The 20,621-nt window shown below is 34.0% G+C and overlaps 1 protein-coding gene across 1 annotated transcript in view; it reads left to right on the top strand.

Annotated features, from left to right (window-relative positions):
• LOC128983951 (uncharacterized) overlaps positions 1-20,621 on the top strand; it is a 412,009-nt gene that overhangs the window by 371,661 nt on the left and 19,727 nt on the right. Inside the window, exons 58-63 of the mRNA XM_054403229.1 lie at positions 6,534-6,647; positions 8,825-8,958; positions 10,095-10,321; positions 12,041-12,493; positions 17,910-18,222; positions 18,772-18,995. Coding sequence (XP_054259204.1) covers positions 6,534-6,647; positions 8,825-8,958; positions 10,095-10,321; positions 12,041-12,493; positions 17,910-18,222; positions 18,772-18,995 — 1,465 coding nt within the window. The remainder of the gene's footprint in view (positions 1-6,533; positions 6,648-8,824; positions 8,959-10,094; positions 10,322-12,040; positions 12,494-17,909; positions 18,223-18,771; positions 18,996-20,621) is intronic.

Below are 20,621 nucleotides of genomic sequence, written 5' to 3'. Positions count from 1 at the left end.
AAAAACATATTTTTTCACAAACAAAAGGGGAGAGGTTCATTTGTCCGAGATTTCAGTTATCCAAGTTTGTTAAAAATTAAAAAAATATTAGAAAAATCAGTCGTCTGAGTTTTCATTTGTCTGAGGTTTTAAATTATTTTAAACAAATTTTGAAATATCAACTGTCCAAGTATTGTCAGCATCAAAAGTGACACTGGCGTGGAGACTAGCGTCTCAGGGTCCTTGTCAGAAACCGATGAGAATTTCTTCTGCGAAGGAGTGGGGGATTATAGGAGAGCCCCTCACGTCAACTTAAAAAAAAACTATAAAATTAACTTTATAATTTTTTAATTATAAAATTTAATTTTTAATTTTAAAACTATTTTTTTTAATTTTTAATTTAAAAATTAAACTGTCATAACCTAACCTAATTAACCAAACTTGCTGATAATATAAAAAATATATAAGATAAAAATTGAATGAAGGTTTACTAATAAATAAATAAATAGTCCTGTTCATAAAATAAAATTATAAATGCTTCAAATTCTAACAAAAGCTGACAGTTAAGAAGTAATCGCATTCCAAGCAAAATATTTGGCAAAAAGTTAATGTCACCGGTGAGATTGTATCATGGACATCAGTCAAGTATGCTAACCACTACGCCACGACACCTCATATCGTTTCTTATCGTTGCGGTAATCGTGTTCCCTCAAGAGAAGAGTGACGTCACGTCCTCCACTCCTTCACTAAATAGGTTCTCATCGGTTTCTGACCAGGACCCTGAGACGTTAGTCTCGGCGGCAGTGTCACTTTTGATGCTGACGATACTCGGACAGTTGTTATTTCAACATTTTTTTAAATACTTTAAAACCTCGGATAAATGAATGCTTGGACAGTTGATTTATCCAAAGATTATTATTATTTAATATTTACACCAACCTCGTACAAATGAAAACTCGGACAACTGATATTTTAATATAATTTAATAATCTCGGACAAATTAAAACTCGAACAGTTGATTTATTTAAATATTATTAGTTATTTATCAAACCTTGGACAAATGAACCTCGGACATCTGGTTTTCCTAATATTTTGTTATTTTTAACACTCTGAGTGTGGCATTCAAACAGGCGCTTGCCAATGACTGCTAGGCCTGGGCAAAGCTCCGGCGCGGTACCGTAACAGCGAACGCAATTGGCATTCAAATATTTCAGTGTGACAAATAACAAAAGAGCAGCGGTGATTGTACTACGTTACCCCAAGATTGGACGTAGTTCCCTGAAACACCCAAAGGTAGCAGCACTGCCTGGATCAGTAGTCAGTGGCTTTGTAATGTGGCTTGAAGAGAGAAAATCTCCATTGTCAGACGGGATTTTTCGGACCTACACCAAAATAAAGCTCACATTCTAAGCTACAGACTAGCAACAATTATAATGTTCCCCGGCAATAGCTGAGCTCATACTGAGCTAATGTAGTGGGGGTTGCGCAACTACATCAATTGATGTAGGCCGATAGGAGCGCTCGTGGCGCAACTACATCAATTGATGTAGTCAGCACTCTACGTGTTAACAAACTTGGACAACTGAAAACTCGGACAAATTATGTGATCCCTAAAAAAGATTTCAACAAATTTTGATAACGCCATGGATGCTTCGTCACCATTGATGCGTGTCACCTACCGTGCCAATTCGCTGGCTTTGCCACCCTGCTTTGGCAGCTGCATGTTACGCATGGTCCTTAATTGCGCCGGCCCTGTATAAGTACCAGTAGATATAGACAACACAATGTCATACCTAAAATAGAAGTAAAAAAAAAATGTTTTAATAAATCCTATTAACTCAATGGCATCACCAAATACTACCACCAATTCCTGTTGGTTTGTAGATATAAATCTAAAATGACCCGTTAAAAAGATTGGCTAATCTTATATTTAAGAATTTTTTAACCCTCCGAGTGTCCATAGTTTAGGCCTTAATGTCCGCCTATTTTTGGCGCATTTGCAAGGTTTTATTAAAACGGATCTGAGAAGCTTAAAACAATGTTAATTCTACTGTTCTATATACCATTTTGTTTGGAAAATCATGGGCTTCAGTATTATACATAAAACACAAGGAACATTTGTTTCAACAAAATTTTTTAAGTAAAAAAAAAAATATTTTGGAAAATTTTCAAAAAAAAAAATTAGTTTGCGCTCAATGAAATTGTATAAATTATAGGCCTATAAATATTTGAAAATAGCCACTTTGTTCTAAATTTTATGAGGATTACAAATATATAATAACTAGCTGTAACCCGCGGGCTTTGCCCCGTTTAACTTCTTAATTTTCAAGATTATCTTGTTTGCATGGCTCAATCACGTCCTGGTTGAAGTTTGTTCGCTACGCTCACTCACCTTTAGGTTAGAGCTCGTTCGCTACGCTCACTCACCTTTAGGTTGGACTAACCATAGCTAGGAATCTGGCTGATAATTTACATCAATATCACTACCTACTTCTTCAGGATCATCAACCAGCCCTTCAAAATCACTTAAATATTCTTATAATGCACCACGTATATCACTACTTTTGATTTTTAACACTAAAACAATTATAAACGTAATTAAACACATCAGTCATCGGTCCGAGGTTAACCTAGCTGTTTACAAATACGCACGTCAGCTGTCTGCTACAATATTTTTGGAACTAAAATGAATAGCGCTTGGAGACAGACCTCCGGAGAAAGCTCTGAATCTAACAAAAAGAACGATACCATAGATAAAACATACTCCCTTAGTAGATTTCTCATCCTTATGGAACAGCTGAAGCCAATTTTATTGTTAGTTCTGTCCGGTTTTCTGTAGAGTTCGTGTTTTGTTTACAATTTGTTTCCCGTTATTACAGCCATTTAAAACCTCGTTTAACCAAATAATACGATCTAATCATAAACAATAACTTGTCCCCTAGTTATATAACCAAACAGTAAAGCACAAATCAAGAAATTAACCCTAAAATAATGGAAACAAAGTTTCATCGACACTAGCGCCTTTGTGTCACGTACATGAACGAGACACGAAAAACGTGCTTCAAAATTTACAATGGGATGAGAAGTCTACTTGTGTTAGTTAGTCTATGACGATACCTAACTCGATCCAGTTCAATCCGATTCAGTCAGTCATAGAGCCTTCGCAGTAAACGATGTTCGTGTGTCGAAAAATCGACAAGTGACACTACACAAAGTGTGTCGTGAGTCGATTTTTCGACAAGTGACGCTCGAAGGGTTAATAGTTCCATTAATTAAAATTACTATCTATAATATTAAAACGTGACAGGGTTTTTTTATTTCACGATTCTAAATCAACCACTTGACGGATTTTTAGGATTTTTGTGTTGAAAGAAAGATAATTTTGAAAACTAGGGAATGTCGAAGCCATAATTTTAGTTTAGGGTCCCAGTTATTTAGAAATTAAGTTTTAATTTTTTTTAAGTCTAGCAGCCGACGCTAACATTCTAAACTAGCTTTTGGTATAAAATAATTTGCTTAACATAACAGCTGTAAACATTAAGCATGTGTGACACAAATTCAGCATTTGGATAATAATGGCACACATAGGGTTGACTTATTAATACTATGTGTAATGCTATACTCATTGATACGTTCATTTAATCGGTTAGAGGATGAAAGATTATTTAAATATACATGGTAAAATGCAGGATGTTCTAATTAATTTTTTGAGCAGTATTTAAAATTTTAAGTTTGTTTTAGTGCAATATAATTTGTTTTAACTAACAGCTGGTTGAATATAAAAAATATTTTATACAACTATCAGGTTAGTTTATTGTTCTATGATTTTGCCATTGATTATAGGAAATAAATAGGATTCTATAGCCACTGTTGTATACAAATATGCCCCGAATCTTCAGAGGAAAGATTATGCAAATTATTTTTGTCCTACTTTTTGAGAAATGAATAGGAAAATAACAATATTCACATGTTTTAATTAATCTTGGTAGCTTTTTGCTTACAAAAATGTTTAACCGCTTAAACTCTGCTTGGATAAGAAATGGAAATATTTACATAACTTCAGTTTTAGTTAACTACTCAATTCCTGTACGTAGGACGGGCCAACAGCTCGTTAATAATTTATTTTACAATTACATTTTTATTTCTAATCTTTGTTCAATGTTATACTTTTGTATTGTACCTAGTTAAATTCATTCATTTGATATTATATATTTGACATTTATTATTATTTTATTTATTGGATAGAAAAATGTTCATTTTTTTATGTGCTAAATGTTGTTAAAGACTCATAGATATTCATTTTAGAAAGCAAAAAATTTTGTCAACCAAATAGACGGTTGTTATCAACCATTGTTTCAAAGTGTTATGTTTTTGGATGTACATATTACCTTAATTATCGTTGAAAAAACACTTATTCATTCCATGGTGTACCTCAAGGGTCAATATTGGGCCCTCTGTTTTTCCTGATCTTTATTAATGAATGACCTTCCAAAAGCTATTGGCAGAGATTTAATCTTATTTGCTGATGATACAACAGCAATCATAAGAGAGGATTCAGTAAATAACTTAATTGTATCAATAGAAAACACTTTGGATTGTATGAAAAATTGGTTTACAGATAATGGTTTAAAGCTGAATATTGACAAAACTCATATAATTAAATTTTCTTTAAAAAAACAATGTAATTCTTGATAAAATTCCAAATTTAGTAGAATCTCATAGATTTTTGGGTGTATTGCTTGATACTCATATTAATTGGAAGATTCACATAGATAAGATGAAAGGCAAACTAAGATCTATTTCTTTTGCTTTCTTTCACCTGATAAACTGTGTACCTCAGGATACATGTATCACAGTTTACTATGGATACGTTGAATCCATCTTGAGGTATGGAATCATACTGTGGGGAGTGTCAACAGAAGTCAAATCCCTACTAATTTTACAGAAAAAAATTATTAGAATCTTAACCAAATCAAGAAGGAGAAAATCATGTAAAAACCTGTTTAAAAATCTTAGAATTCACACCATTTTTGGATTATACATAAATGAAATTCTAAATTGGATACATAACACTAAGGAAAATTTGTCAGATGTAGTCAAATTTACACATAATTATAATACAAGGAATAAATATAATTTCAGATTACCACATCACAAATTGACGACTTTTAGGAACAGCCCTCAATATATGGGACTTAGATTGTACAATGAATTACCCCTGTATCTTAAAAATTTAAATGCTACTCAATTCAAAGATAAAATAAAAGATAAAATAATTGAGAAAGCCTACTATTCACTTGACAAATTTTTGGAGAACCCTATAATGTAGATAAAAATTCTCTGATATCCTACATGAGTTTATTTTTATTATTTTAACTATTAATTTTACTATAAAATACATCACTATGACGAAACACCTGTTCTTATGTATGAAATATACTTTATAAAGAACGTATTGTGTAAATAAAATATGTCTTATGTCTTATGTCTATGTCATTTCATTATATATTTGACAACTAGCAGAGTACCCGTCCTTCGTACGGGGTTGGAATATAAGTATAAAATGCTTATTGCAGTTATACTCAAGCTTTGCGTTTGCAATATGGGAGGACACAGTTTGATAAAATTTGCTTTTTTAAATTTACAGTATTCTATAGTATTACACATCAACCATAGCCATAATGTTCTACCGCTTCACCTAAACAATAGAGAAAAATAAATTATCAACAATTCGCAAAATATCACAAATTATTCATGAAATGAAAAACATAAACATGACTGTAAACAATCCTACTTTGACAGTTCTCATTGCGAATCACAGTTTTTTGTTGCTGCTTAGATCAAATTAGCTATTGTCATAAATGCAAAAAAAAATATAGTGCTGCACCCTGTTGGTAAATCTTATAACTTTTTAATGCTTTTCCATATCATAGAACCAACTTTTTTAGTTGAAACAGCTGACTAAATTCTTTAATTCCCTTTAAATATGAATACTCATAAGGTTAACATGGGGAATTACAGAGCCACTGGGGAGGAGCCCGAAAGGATTTTTGAGATAAGAATATGCCTATATGTTAATCCGGAATGTAAGCTATCATCATGCCAAATTTCAGCCCAATCCGTCCAGTGGTTTATGCGTGATTGAACTTCAAACAAACAAACACACAAACTTTCACATTTATAATATTAGTAAGATAAGATGTATTTAGTTTTTTTTTAATAATAAGTTATGTGTAAAGTGGTGGGAGTGGGTTGAGTATTGAGGAAGCCCAAAAATGGCTCTTGCATGTTTGGGAAAACACCTCGCACCGGCCCAATTGTATAGTATTTAAAATAATATCACAATCATGTAGTCAGACTAAGTTGGGTAAAAGAAAAGTTAAATTAGCATTACAAAATTTATAAATATTAAGATTTTAAACCTACTGGTGCGACATTTGATACCTTTATAAGTTAGTGTACAAGTTAATGTATTAATACAAAGTAAATGTCTAACTTCACATAGTATATCTTTTCTCATTTCTTGATTTCTGAGTTTAAAAACACTTTTTCAGGGAAAAGATGAAAACAGATGTCTTTGCTCAGATCCGGAATTTTCGACACGGATCTATAACTCACGAAACACAATTGGATTTCAATGACTTTGTTGCCTTATTTCGATCATTCAGGTAAGACTATATTCTCTTATCTTAACTTGCAGGGGCAAGCCAAAACCATAAAGCACTTCATCCGAATAGTCAAATTTTTACTCTCACCAGGAAGTTGTTTTATTGATTGACTAAAACATCTCTTAGATTTGTATACATATTGCATGATTGGGAAACATTGTCAGTAGGGACGTGTGTCTATTCTTGATACAACCGATACTTGGCAATTGGTATCAGTATCGAGAATCGATCGTCAAATGTCGATTCCATTACCGATACCCAATAATCCACTACCACTATTGCTGTAAACGCGTAAGACGACGACGACGTTTCCGTGACCACGGGACACGATGATGATGTCTACACGGCCATGGGAGATGTTCATGTTTCTGCCACGATCACGGGAGATGTATCACAACTCACTGGTCAAGTTGCTGGAGATGACAATAATGTCTACACTGTTGCGGAAGATGTTCATGATTGGGCCGCGATCGTGGTCGATGACGTTTCCGTGACCGTAGGAGTCAATAATAATGTCTTCATGGCCTTGTAAGAATTTGATGATTTTGCTGTGATCGCGGAAGAGAAAGATCACGTTTCCGTGACCGTGTATTTGTTTATTTGGAGCAACAAAAAAAACTAATTTGGATTGAATGTTAACTCCAATGTTATAGACTTCAAAAGAGGTCTATAAGAGTAATGCTGAAATTGAATTCTTATGATTCGGTCAGGGATCATTTCAAACAGTTAAAAATAAAAATACTAACGGTTTATGGTCAATATGTTCTTGACGTCATTTTATGTGCAAAACAAAATTCCTAATGATGTCCCCCACGAACCTACATCATTATAACACTAGAAAAAAGAACTCTATAAGGCAAAATCAGCACAAACTGAAGCTCTATAAAAAAAACCAACATATGCTGAAGAAAAGTTTTTAAAAATAATCCCAAAAAATATAAAAATATAAAAATTTAATTAACTGAAAGTGTATTTAATTAACAAAGTAATTTACCCGCTAGATGACTTTCTTAACCTCCCTCTTAAATAAAGTATGAACCAATATAAATGTATCATTAGAATAATAATTGATTGCTGAGACTATTTAATTGTAGCTTTAATTGTAGGCCTACTTGGATGAAAGAATATCGTTAATTGTCTATTAATTGTCTATTACTTCCAAATTAATTAATTGTCTATTGTACAAGCCAAATTCCATAAAAATTGCACAAAAATTACTCCAGTTATCGCATTCACGGACGTCTATATGAAATATACATATACAAATATGAACGAACTATGTATTTGTCCCCTAGGGACATCAAAATGGAAAAGTATATCACTCTTGGCTCTAGGTCTTACCATGCCATCTACGGTAATAGCTACTTAATTCGCTAAAAACAAAACAGGTGTTGTTTAAAACCCCTGTTAAACTCAATAATGCTGTCAACTTGTATCCAAGCCAGCTAAGTCACACATTATTGAGCTTAGTATGCATTGCACATGTACGGGATTTTCCGATTTTCCAATTTGTTTTGCATACAAAATTTAACCATAACCTGATTTTTGTGCTTTTTAAGCCATATTGTTTACACTTTACATTTGGCATAAAATTGGATGAGCAAATGTTTTGTACAGTAGATCTCCTCATATCCGACCTCGGAACAACCGACTCCTCGGGATATCCGACCTTGGAATAATCGACTCCTCGGGATATCCGACCTTAACTTGTTTCCTGTCTGCGGCGATAACACAGAGCGCGATCACTTAACCGAAAGGCCGCTCACAGGTGTTGCGGTTGTCTCGGTAGACAATTACCGAAGTCGCAGAGACTGTAAGTTACGCTCACGGGTGTTATCGCGGTCACTGGAGACGATTACCCATGTCGTGGAGACTGCAGGTTATGCTCCTTCCAAGCCTTTTGACCGTTCCGACCATGTCCCGGTCCTGTTATGGTCGGATATCAGTGGTTTTAATGTACTATGAATCTTTTTTAATCAAACTTCAATACATCTTCAGATTATTTACTTGGTTTTAGAGGTTAGCCATGATGGAGGTATGTCAACTTTTATTACGGTACGGTAACCTAAAGCACCATGACACTTTTTTGCATTGAATTTTCTAAATATTTAGTAAAGCAAGTACAAATTTACTATGGACAGACCAGTTGGTTTATTCTTCTTTTGTTATTTCCTCAGCCTGAGATCCAGAAAGGACTTGCGGGAACTGTTTGATCAGTTAGCCATGTCTTGCAGAAGTCTATCCGACAGCTCTCTCAACGACTCAAGTGCCAAAAACTCACCAGAACAAACAACTAAAGTACCAAAAATAGGTAGGAAACATGAAATGTCATCAAATAAATTATTAATTCCTTATAGAATACTAATTGAAAGTAATAATTGATTGGCTGCATATCCAATAGTCAATGATATTATATAGTAGATCAAGTACTTAATATACCACTTAGTTAGGGTTACCATAAGACCGGGTTTCATCTGGACTTTCCGTATTTAAAATATGTGTTTGGTTCGATGTTTGAATCTGAGAAATGTCTGGATCTGACAAATAAACAACAATGTGGTAAAATCGGGGAAATTTTACCCTACGCCACTCCACAGGTTGGCCGCACTGCCTAGTGTAATCAGATTCAAGAACAATTACATCTTTAAACATATGCCTGAGCTATGGGAAGAGCTGTGCTGACTAGCGGGGAGAGGAGAGGCGGTTTGATTTTTCAATTTTAGAACTAAGAACTTCAAATCTCAATTCTGTTGAGAACTTTAGAGAAATCTCAATTCTAAAACTGTAACTGAAAAGTCTGTATATCAAACTAGGTTAGTTACAAGTTTTACTTCTCAAAATAGCTTGAACCGCTTTTAAACAAATTTTCCGATTCCATACCATTTAAATAGTTTGGCCGATATAGGGTCAACAAATTATGGTAACCCTTGACTTACTGCTTTAGTAAATCAAACATTTAAGTTAAGTACAGTACCATTGTTTAACAAATATTTTCTGAAAACTGCCCATCCTACTGTGTGTGTTGATCTATACATTTTACAATTTTAGGGCAAGTTAATGAATGCTCTTACAACTTTCTTATGTGATGTTGGAAACAAACTACATGTATGAAACAATTAATGACATCACTCCAATAATTACTAAAATTAATCAATAGTGCAGTGTTCTACTACTCATATACACCCAATTCTGTAGCTTTAATACATTGTTTTATTCACAAATTAAGCATGAAAATTACAACAAAATTCCAGCAACAAAATAAAACAAAATTATAAGAAGAAATTATTTTGAATCAGTGTAAAAATTACATAATTCATGTTTGTTTTCTAATTACATTTTCACTGGGACTATCATTGGATGATTATCAGTATAAAGTTTAATTTCATGATATTTTTCATATTAATAGAAATATTGATAAACATTAAACATATTGTTTTTGTTTTGCAGGTCTATTAACAAGGAACAGCTCAGCGGATCTCATGGAATACAAAAGCACACCAATTCAACAAAAAAAGAAAATCTTTGATGCAATTGCTGCATCAAGTATCATTTCTAATTGTGCAGGAGTTGATACTTCCAAATCTCAAGTCATTACTCTTGCAAACTTTATGACTTTTTTAGAAACGAAACAAATGGAACATCGCTCTGAAGAAAAAGTCAAAGAACTAATTCAGGTAAATTAAATTTTCCAGCCACATAGATATTGTTCATAGGAATTATAATAATGCTATGAGTAGAAAGATAGTTTTTTAGTATCATCAGTGCCGGATTTAGAGCAGAACCATGATTAACCGTCTCCCTCTAAACCATCACTCTCTGTTATCTGTCAACCTGCTACAAAGTATTTTGATTATTTTAAAATGGGATTTTATTTCACTGTACGACTATTGAACAAATAACAAAAACCAATAATATAAAAACAGTTGTGTATTACTCTTGTATGCAAGTAATTTATTTATAAGTATATGTATTATTTACTTGTACAAAGTTTAATTTCTTCCAAAACCTTTTAAATCAACTTAACTAGAGCCTTTGGTAGAAATTCTCCGCAATCACACCAAAGTCGTGATCATCCCCCATGATTACGACATCATCATCACTTACGATCGCTTCCATCTCCCGTAGATCATGGGAACATCAGCATCGTCACATCTCCTCTAAATCAAGGGGACATCACCATTGACACTGCAGAGAAATTGTGAACATCTCCCCTAAATCAAGGAGATATCATCATCATTACCCACGATCGTGGAGAGGTCGCAAATATGTGCAAAAATCTCCTTTAAATCAACAGGAAATCATCGACAAATGAATGAGCGACCACTGACAAATCGTGAACATCTCCAGCGGGCCGCGATCACGGGAACATCATCACCGTTGAACATCACAAATTATTAATTAAAAAAAATTAAAATCCACATTTTTTTCTCTTCAAACAACTGACTTTGTACAATACGCTACAGTCCCGTTTTGCTCGCAGCTCTAGGCCGCTGCCTAGCCAGCTTAGTGGTAAATCCGGCACTGACTATCATTATATTCTGTTATAATAATAGAATCAATAATCGGTGGTTTATATTTCTGTATCAATAGACGAATTAAGTACAGCTCAATATTAAAATTACAGTTTTAGAATCCATGGCTCATCTCCCCCAAAATAAGTAGAGATTTGAAAGTGAGCCAATTCACTGTATTCCACACTTACTCAACCCTTCCCAGACGGCCTTTTGAATGTAGATAGCAATTTATTTTATTCAAATAGAAACTAAAAATATATCTTTTTATATCTATCATTTATATAAATGTTGTAAATAATAGTTGACCTATGCAGAACTTTTATCCAAAATCATTTTTTGTATACTTCATTTATTATCTTTTTCTTATTTTTTAAAATTTTGTATTATTTTTTAATTTTTTATTCTTCTAGAAAAATAATTCTTAAATCGGTTAAAGATATAATTTAATAAAATGATGTTTTTACGAAGACTAATACTAAGACTATTACAAAGACTATAGGCAATCAACTATAACAATGAATGTCTTAATAATTGGAGGTTATATCAGCATACCCTCCGCGGAGCCCAAAAAGATAGACGAATATATCTGACAATAGTCCAGGAAAGGTTAAAAGAAGGGACCTAAAATTTTACTTAGTTTTTTTATAAAGTGGCAAACTAAAATTTATAAAGATTCACTTAAATTTATATCGTACTTACAGAACCATATTTCATAAAAATATGATAAAGTTAAGCTAAGATGTGTAAAACATAACTTTATGATAAATTAGTACACTTATAACTGCTTGACTACATAAACATATAATTTTTTCATAGAGATTTAAAAATTCAATTAAGTGTTTTATCAAACTCCAATATGACATTTCTTTTGTGATACAGCGACACGAGCCAGATCCTATTTTGCGCTCACAGAACTGCCTCTCATTCGAAGGGTTTGCTCGCTACATGATGGATAAGGAGAACTTTGCCTTTGTGAGTGAGCGAGTGAGTCCAGATCCCAATGAGATGGAGTACCCCTTGTCGCACTACTACATCGCCTCGTCTCACAATACCTATCTCACTGGACACCAGCTGAAGGGTGAGAGCTCGGTGGACCTGTACAGCCAGGTGCTGCTGACAGGGTGTCGCTGTGTAGAGTTGGACTGCTGGGACGGAGACGACGGATCTCCCCTCATTTACCACGGACACACCTTCACTACCAAGATTGCATTCCGGTCCGTTGTGGAAGCTATCAATCGGAGTGCATTTGTCACCTCACCCTACCCTGTGATATTGTCGATTGAAAATCATTGCTCGCTCCAGCAGCAAACTCGAATGGCTCAGATATTTCTGGTAATGAGCTATACTGAATATAAATGTTAAATAATGTATATTTTCATCTTTTGTTTTGCCTTTCAGATTACTTCATGAATTGTATACAAGAGGTTAAGTTACCTTGATTCTGTCCAAATAATCCTTAAGTCGTCATTAGTGCGACCGGTTTCGATGTCTATGGCATCATTGTCAAGCTGGACGTAGAATCGCTCTTAGGAGGTCGTCATGAGTCTTGAAAAACACGTAACACATAACACGTACACAAACAAAAAACGATAAAATGCATGGCCACACAACTAATTTATACACATGTTTTTCAAGACTCTTGACAACCTCCTAGGAGCGATTCTACGTCCAGCTTGACAATGATGCCATAGACATCGAAACCGGTCGTACTAATGACGACTTAAGGATTACTTGGACAGAATCAAGGTAACTTAACCTCTTGTATACAATGTATATTTTATTAACGGTCTATTATATATGTTGTATGTTTGTATTGCCTGTTCATTTGAAAATGGGAATTTCAATATAACTGAAATGTTTAGTTACTTCTGAATAAAAAAAATCGTAAGCCTAAACTAAAATGGATTGTTTCTGAAAATTACCAAAAAGTTATTGTTATTTGTGAAAGAGAAGGATCAAGACAAACTAAGAAGTAATGTTAAATAATGTTTACATTCGGGCGAGTGACATAATTTTTTTATATTTATGATCCATATCCTTTCTGTTCTAATATTCGTGCAGTATTTAATATGTTTCAACCAGCTGTGTGGAAATGTGAAATCAATATTCATTCAACAGTTCTGCTTGCTAACATTTAAACTTTGTGAGATTTTTACTTGTTACCATGTAGACCAATCAATATTTACTTTTAAATCTCTCACCTCAGAACTTTGAAAGCCCGCGGGCAAGTCCTAGGTCAATATCGAAGCGAGAATACTTCTATTTGTATCCTCGGAGCTGTACCTTTATTTTTGTCCAATTTGAGCCCAGTCGGTTCAGTAGTTTTTGAGTTCATCTCATACAAACTCACAGACACCATCTCTTCTTTATAATAGTATAGTAATAATATAATAGTATAATAGTCAATCAGTGTTTCAGTACAGGTCAGTTCCCAGATAAGCTTAAATTATCTGAGGTAATACCAATATTCAAGAAAGGCAGTGGCGTCATTTCACCAAATCTTTGAGGGGGGGAAACACGGGGGGTATGGAATACCCCCACGCAAACGGGGGGGTGGGGGTGGAAAATTTGGCAGTTTTTAAGAAAAAAAGAGGGGTTTAAACTTATTTTAATTGTCAAAAGCACTTTGAATGAAAACAAAATTATGAGTAAAATTTATTTAAATTTAGGCAGAAAGTTAATGGAACTAACAATTATTGACAACAGACAGAAACATAATAATATTTTGGTAAGTTAGTCATCTAAGAAACGTGATCAATAGTTCCATGTTGTATTAATATTATTTTTTTATTAGATTTATGACAAAATTCTCTTGTACAACATTTAGAGCAATGAATACGGTTGTATTCATAGCCTATAGTTTATAGCAGTTTAATATGGTTTAAAAATAACACAAGTATTTAAGTACTTAAAAGCAAATGAAATATTATTATCAATAAAATAATTTTACACAATTAATTTTGAATGTGCTACAAAGACACCAAAAAAATAATATTTTGTTTCAAATTACTGTAAAAGAATAGTCAGATTTTTTCTGCCGTGCTTTTTAGGATTTGACAGGAGAAAATATTTGTATATTAGCTAGTACAGCAATTTTTTCTCTAGCCCAGGAACCAGGAGGGGCAAATGCCCCCCTGCCCCCCCCCCCCCAAATGACGCCCCTAAAGAAAGGAATGAAAACATATACTGTACAACAAATTACAGACCTATTTCTATTTTAAGTAATTTTTCCAAAATATTTGAAAAAGCAATAAATTTAGGCTTTACCAATTTCTTAGAAAGTAATAATCTTTTTTCAAAATCACAATTCCGTTTTAGGAAAAATCAATCTACATCTGCCTTGACTGGGTTGGTTAACATGGTCACAGAAGCATTGGAGGGAAAACAGAGTACTGCATGAATTTTCTGTGACCTATCAAGTGTGTTTGACTGTGTTAATCACAAGATTTTAGCAAATAAACTAAAGAAAGTAGGTATTGGCGATAAAGTCATAAAACTACTTAAATAATAGAAAACAACGGACAGAGATTTTAAAAAGTAAAAGAAAATTTGTATCAAGAGTGGAAAAGGTCATCCATGGAGTTCCCCAGGGTTCAATACTGGGCCCTTCAGGGCCGGATTTTGAATTTTTGCGCCCCTAGGCCCAAATAATTTTCCGCCCCCTAGTCTGGTCACAGTTACTTTCCTTCAAACCTTTATTAAAAACTATATTATGCCCATAGGCCTAAGTTAATTGCTTGAATACCACTCCTCGCCGGAATCATTGCCAGTTTTTTTTTTATTGACTTGTTTAGCCTTAACAAAATGCCGTTTTAAACACTGTTAGCAATTGTATGCTTTTAATAAATGCTAATGCTCTGCTCACGTTTGTGGCCGTGGGACTGAAACAAAACAACTCAAACCACCGAGAATTCCTGAAAAAAAAAACGGCCATTGATTCCAATTCCAGGCCCAAAAACCTGAACTCCATACAGTACGTAATACCATAGATTAAACATAGGCTACTCCTTTAGTAGATTTGGCATAATTTTGGATTAGCTGAAAACAATTCTTGTTATTTAAGGAGTATGTTTTATCTATGTTTGTGCTAGTTTGTGCTATGTTGTATCTAGTTTATCCAAAATAAAACGATCTAATCATCAACAATAGGTCGTCTCCTGTTTATATTACAAAAAATTAAAACACACATCATAGAACTAGCCCTAAAAAAATAGAAACAAAATTACGTTAAAACTAACTTCCAATATCACCCACATGAACTAGACATGAAAAAATTTTGAATTAACAATGTCATAAGAAGTCGACTTGAGCTATATTTAATCTATGGTCGCCCTGCATCTAGGTTATATTTCCAAAGCAAAACAGAGCAATACTCCTGCCAACACCGATCCTTAGGTCTGAGGAGAAAATGACAGCTTTAATGGTGCTTTGGAGGGTATTGAATGTTTCTAAAATCTAATGCAAAATGAGATTAATAATTTTTCGTTAAATTTAAATGCAAATTAATCGTTGTTTTAATATTCAACACAACGTATTATATATTTTAACTTGATCCTGCAGATTGTTGCAAACTAATCAAAAGATTAGTTAAAAACTTTTGTTTTGTAAAGTGAGGGTGGTAACAATGTCTAGCACGCTTGCGCCCCTAATCACTATGATCAGTAATGCCGAGCCCGAGCCTGAGCCAGCCGAGCCAGCGTAGTGGCCCAGTGCAATGGCATACGATGCGTACACCTTGGGAGCTCGTCAACGTCAACATCCCTACAGCCTACTCCCGTATAACCAATGTTCGTTAGCAACTTTGTAACGAAATTGATGCATAATTCTGAAAAATATTTTAAATTTCATAACAATAATTTCTTCTTATGAACTTCAGAAGTTTTTTTTATCATCTATGACTATTTATTTTTATTTTTAGATAGCCTATAACAAAATTCCTCTTGGCCGTGCGCCCTCTGGGACCTTGCGCCCATAGGCCCAGGCCTACCGGGCCTATTGGGAAATCCGGCCCTGGGGCCCTTTATTATTCCCGATATTTATCAATGACATTGATTCTCACATATCTGGTGATATTTTCTTATATGCTGATGACACCAACGTCATAGTCCAAAATTCAAATATTCAACAACTAAAAATCTCCATTAAAAAGACTTTAGAAAAACTGCAAGTTTGGTTCACAAAAAATGGTTTTCTAAGGAATAATTCAATAACACGTATAATGCATTTTATTCCCATTTTATTTTTGAATCAACATGAATGCCGATTCAAAATTTTTTTCAAATTTCAAAAATAAAATGTGACAACCGAATACATTGCTTAACAAAAAAGCTCAACTCTTTTTGTTTTGCGTTAAGTGTAGTTAATGATGTCTACTGATATTGGTAAACTAAAGGGTGTCCCAATAAGAACGCCGGATTTGAAATGTTAACAAACCATATATTTTCTCGCTAAATTTACAATATGAAACATGAATCTTAAAGCATAATATCTCCGATTAGTAATTGAGTATTATGTCTTGTAAGTGCCAACCTGCTGAATACTGACAAGCTCGACATCTCTTGACAAAGTTTTCCATCACTTTTTCACACACTTCCTGTTGAATTCCGTTAATGGCACGAATCATTTCCTCCTTCAAGTCTTGGATTGTTTGAGGGTTATTGGCGAAAACAAGCGACTTTAAATATCCCCAGTATAGAACTGAGCCAATTTATTCGAACTTATAAACCAATCTTCGGACAGATGGATCATTTGGTGCATTGTCCCGGCCGTAAATAGTGCGCAGCTTCCGTACTTGTAGTGCACTTTAACTATGACCACGCGTTGTTACGTCGTGTAGCGATTCATGACTACGAATGGGACCTAATACGGGTAACATTGCTGATAATTTGGGAATTCCTATTGAAATACAGATAAGGATAAGACGCTCCTCAAATCCGGCGTTCTTACTGGGACACCCTTTAGTATATTATGCCTACATGGAATATAGACTCAGATATGGTATTGTTCTTTGGGGATCCAATTCCAAAACAAAAAAACTTCTCAATGCACAGAAATTAGTGGTGAGGACAATGGCAAGTTTCCAAAAGAAAAAGCTGTAGCTGTAGATCATTATTTAAAGAATTTGGAATTTTAACAGTAACAGGTTTATTTACAGGGTGTCCCGGAACACTCTACCAATATTTTAGGGTATTGCTCCTGGGTAAGAAACATATCTAAATATCATATTTAAATTGCTCAGAATTCCTTATAGTTACTAACACAGCTGCCACTTTTTTTTAATTATTAATTTCTTTCTAAAGAATGGTTAAACATACGAAATGGAAACTTTGCACAAACATTTATGACCACTAGACAAAGCTACCAAAAAATTATGAAGATTTTTCAAATTCATTAAACAAAATGGTGGTCATTTAAAATTTAGTTTTTAGTTTCTTTAATAACTCAAAAACCGTTGATTTTACAAGAATAACTTTTTTAAGGAAATTTCATTACAAATCAATTGACATCTTATTTTGTAAGATTTAACAAGTATTAACTGAGATATGGCAACTTTAGTTATACGTGAGCGCTTTCAGCATGCAGCAACTAATCTTCAGCGGTCACGTATCACTAAAGTTGTCAATCTCAGTTAATACTCGCCCAATCTTAAAAAAGAGGTTTCAATAGATTTTTAATAATATTGCCTTAGAAAAGTTATTCTTATAAAATGTTTGTAAAATCAACGGTAAAAAACTCAATTTTTTTACAGAATGTGTTCGGAGACAAATTGGTCAAAAACTTTTTATTTGAAGCCGACTTTGGAGATGAACCACAACTACCTTCTCCTCTTCAATTGAAGTACAGGATTCTGGTGAAGAACAAGAAGCTAACGGCAGAGATACCAGCCTGGCCAATACAGAGGGGAGGAGGGGGACGTGCTAGTCAGCGACCCCCACAGTCAGGGGTGGCAGGGACCGGCAGAGCATCATCTATCATCAGCAACACCAGCGGCGGCAGCGTCAACGATGACTTCAGTGATGATGATGATGATGACGATGACGATGATGATGAAAATATTGATGGTAGGGATTGATCAATTAAGTCAAAAGTTTGTAAAGTTAATACCAACAAATTAAATTTCTTTATTGTTAATTTAATTTGATAACATAAACAAATTTAATAGTGACAACATTTAATATGCTAATGGATGCATTTAAATAATTACTGTAATCTAGGTAACTAACCTCAAAGAACTAAACTTCAAATAAATATTCTACTCTTTGCTTGTAAAATTAAGTAAAATATTTACAACATGTCTATATTCTAAAAATTGTGTTTTAAAAGGTCAATCTTACAACAGGTAAAAACTAATTGATGTTTCTTTACATGGGGGTGTTGAAAAGCTTGAAAATATATCTCTTGGTATTTTTTTTCCTTGGCACTGTTAATTTCTCAAAAGTAAATTTCCTCAACCGAGTGTGGCTCTTTTATCATAATGCCAAAAGCAGGTAACAAAATGTACAACAGGACAACAACAGTTTTAAGAACATAAGCCATCTCAAGGTAAATAATATATTCAATATGAACAACTTATTTTGCTAGATTAAAACTCAGTAATTTTCTGTTTGCAGTGCAGTGCGCAGGAGGAGCCCCTGTGTGTCCCAGGACAGATTCTATGTCTAGTCATGAGAGTGCACAGAAGACACCATTGAGAGGTACAGGCAAGTCTCCTGCCGTGCCACAGGTGGATGTCGACTGGTCTGGCTACCTGGACGATGAACCCAACATTCACAAGGCCAAGAAACAGAGCAGTCAGATAGCCAAGGATCTCTCGGACCTAGTCATATATGTCCAGGTAATTATACTATCACTCTTTATCTTTCAGGGAACTATTTACTCTTTTCATCATGTATTAAATTTACATTAGATTTATTATAGTCTAGTCATATTAGAGAAATTACCTAAAAAAGCTCTTATAAGTGTAAAACTTGGTACCTCTATTGAGTTTTACTTCCGGAATGACATACTAAAAGTCCTCGAAAAAAACTTGTGCTATGGCCGCCATCTTGGAAAATGGCGCCCAAAAACCAGTTTTTCCCCTATTACTCAAAAACTATTCATCCTATAAAAAAACATTAAATGTATAAAATGTTTGCTACATAAAGAGCTACAACTTTTGTATTTAGAATATTTCGATATAACTAACCGTTTACCCATAAAATGCAATATTCAGAAAATACATTTGAAAATTCGTAAAAAAAACACTATCAATTATCAATTATCAATTATTTAAGATGGGGACGCCACTATGTGCGTATTTTAACCCAAATATGAGTGAAGGATGAGTGTAGGATGAGTGGCGCGATCTTGTAGTCTTGTTAGTGACTAAGGCCGAATTGCCATTAAAAAAGTTTTAAATAAATTATTTTATTATTTTAATTTAAAAATTTGAATGTTCTGAACATTTTCATACCAGTAACATAACTTCTCCTTTCAATTTATATTTTCTGTGAAATTATAAATGTCGTTGCCAGACTACCATAATAAACTAGCGTAATAATAATAACGCGGAAACTCTTGGCTAGCAGTAGAACTTCAGTCTGATGATGAATAAGATTGGGACAATTACGTAACAGGATACAATGATAATTGTTTGAATAAAAAAAATAATTAATTGTATTAAAGGGGTTTGTTTTTTTACTATATAGTATATAGTAAAAAAACAAACCCTATATAGTATATACAAAATTAACCTATTTCCACTGATTTAAAGGGTGTTTTTAAAAGAATGCCGGGATTTTAAATGATAATTGTTTGTGTACTTTTTAAGGTAACTAAACGTTTTATACGTCAAATTTTAGCTAAAATAACTAAGTTTTATTTCCCTTGTAGCAAGGGAGGAAACTTTGGACTTGACATGCGCAAAACAGGTGCGCGGTGGTAGGCCTTTATTGTGACTCATGCGCTTGACGCCAGTCTCCAGTACGACGGTTTACGGCACAACAGAAGACACAGATTGCAATCTGTGGTTCGCATAGTTTATATATATTGCTAAATTAAACTAAATTTAAATCTATTTGATGATAAAGAAACTTGAAGTTGGTTTAATGAGTTTCGTGGCACCGAAGTGTTTTGAAAAGAAATTCACCTTGCTAAAAACAAGCGATGACATAGTCGAAGAAATCCAACAATTATGCATCAGAAGCTTGAAAAAATCTATTGCCCGACGAAGTCTTCAGTTGAACTTTATGATGTTATCTATAAAAGATGGAGTCGTGCCAAAAAAAATTGAGTCAAGGCATCAGAACCCGCCGATCGCCTTAAAGCATACAGACTTTGGCGGAGCCGGGGTGGCCGCGGCGGAGCTGTGGCGGGGATGAACTCCATGGAACTGGAGTCAGGGCAACAAACAAATTTTAGGGAACAGTAAATTTTTAATACGAATAAAATAATAAATTCATTAAGTGAATATGAAGAGTAC

The sequence above is a fragment of the Macrosteles quadrilineatus genome, unplaced genomic scaffold, assembly GCF_028750875.1.
Source record: "Macrosteles quadrilineatus isolate MER2022 unplaced genomic scaffold, UCM_ALF_1.0 Scaffold_2__2_contigs__length_208266976, whole genome shotgun sequence".
Classification (NCBI taxonomy): Eukaryota; Metazoa; Arthropoda; class Insecta; order Hemiptera; family Cicadellidae; genus Macrosteles; species Macrosteles quadrilineatus.
This window is presented reverse-complemented; position numbering and strand designations above follow the sequence as displayed.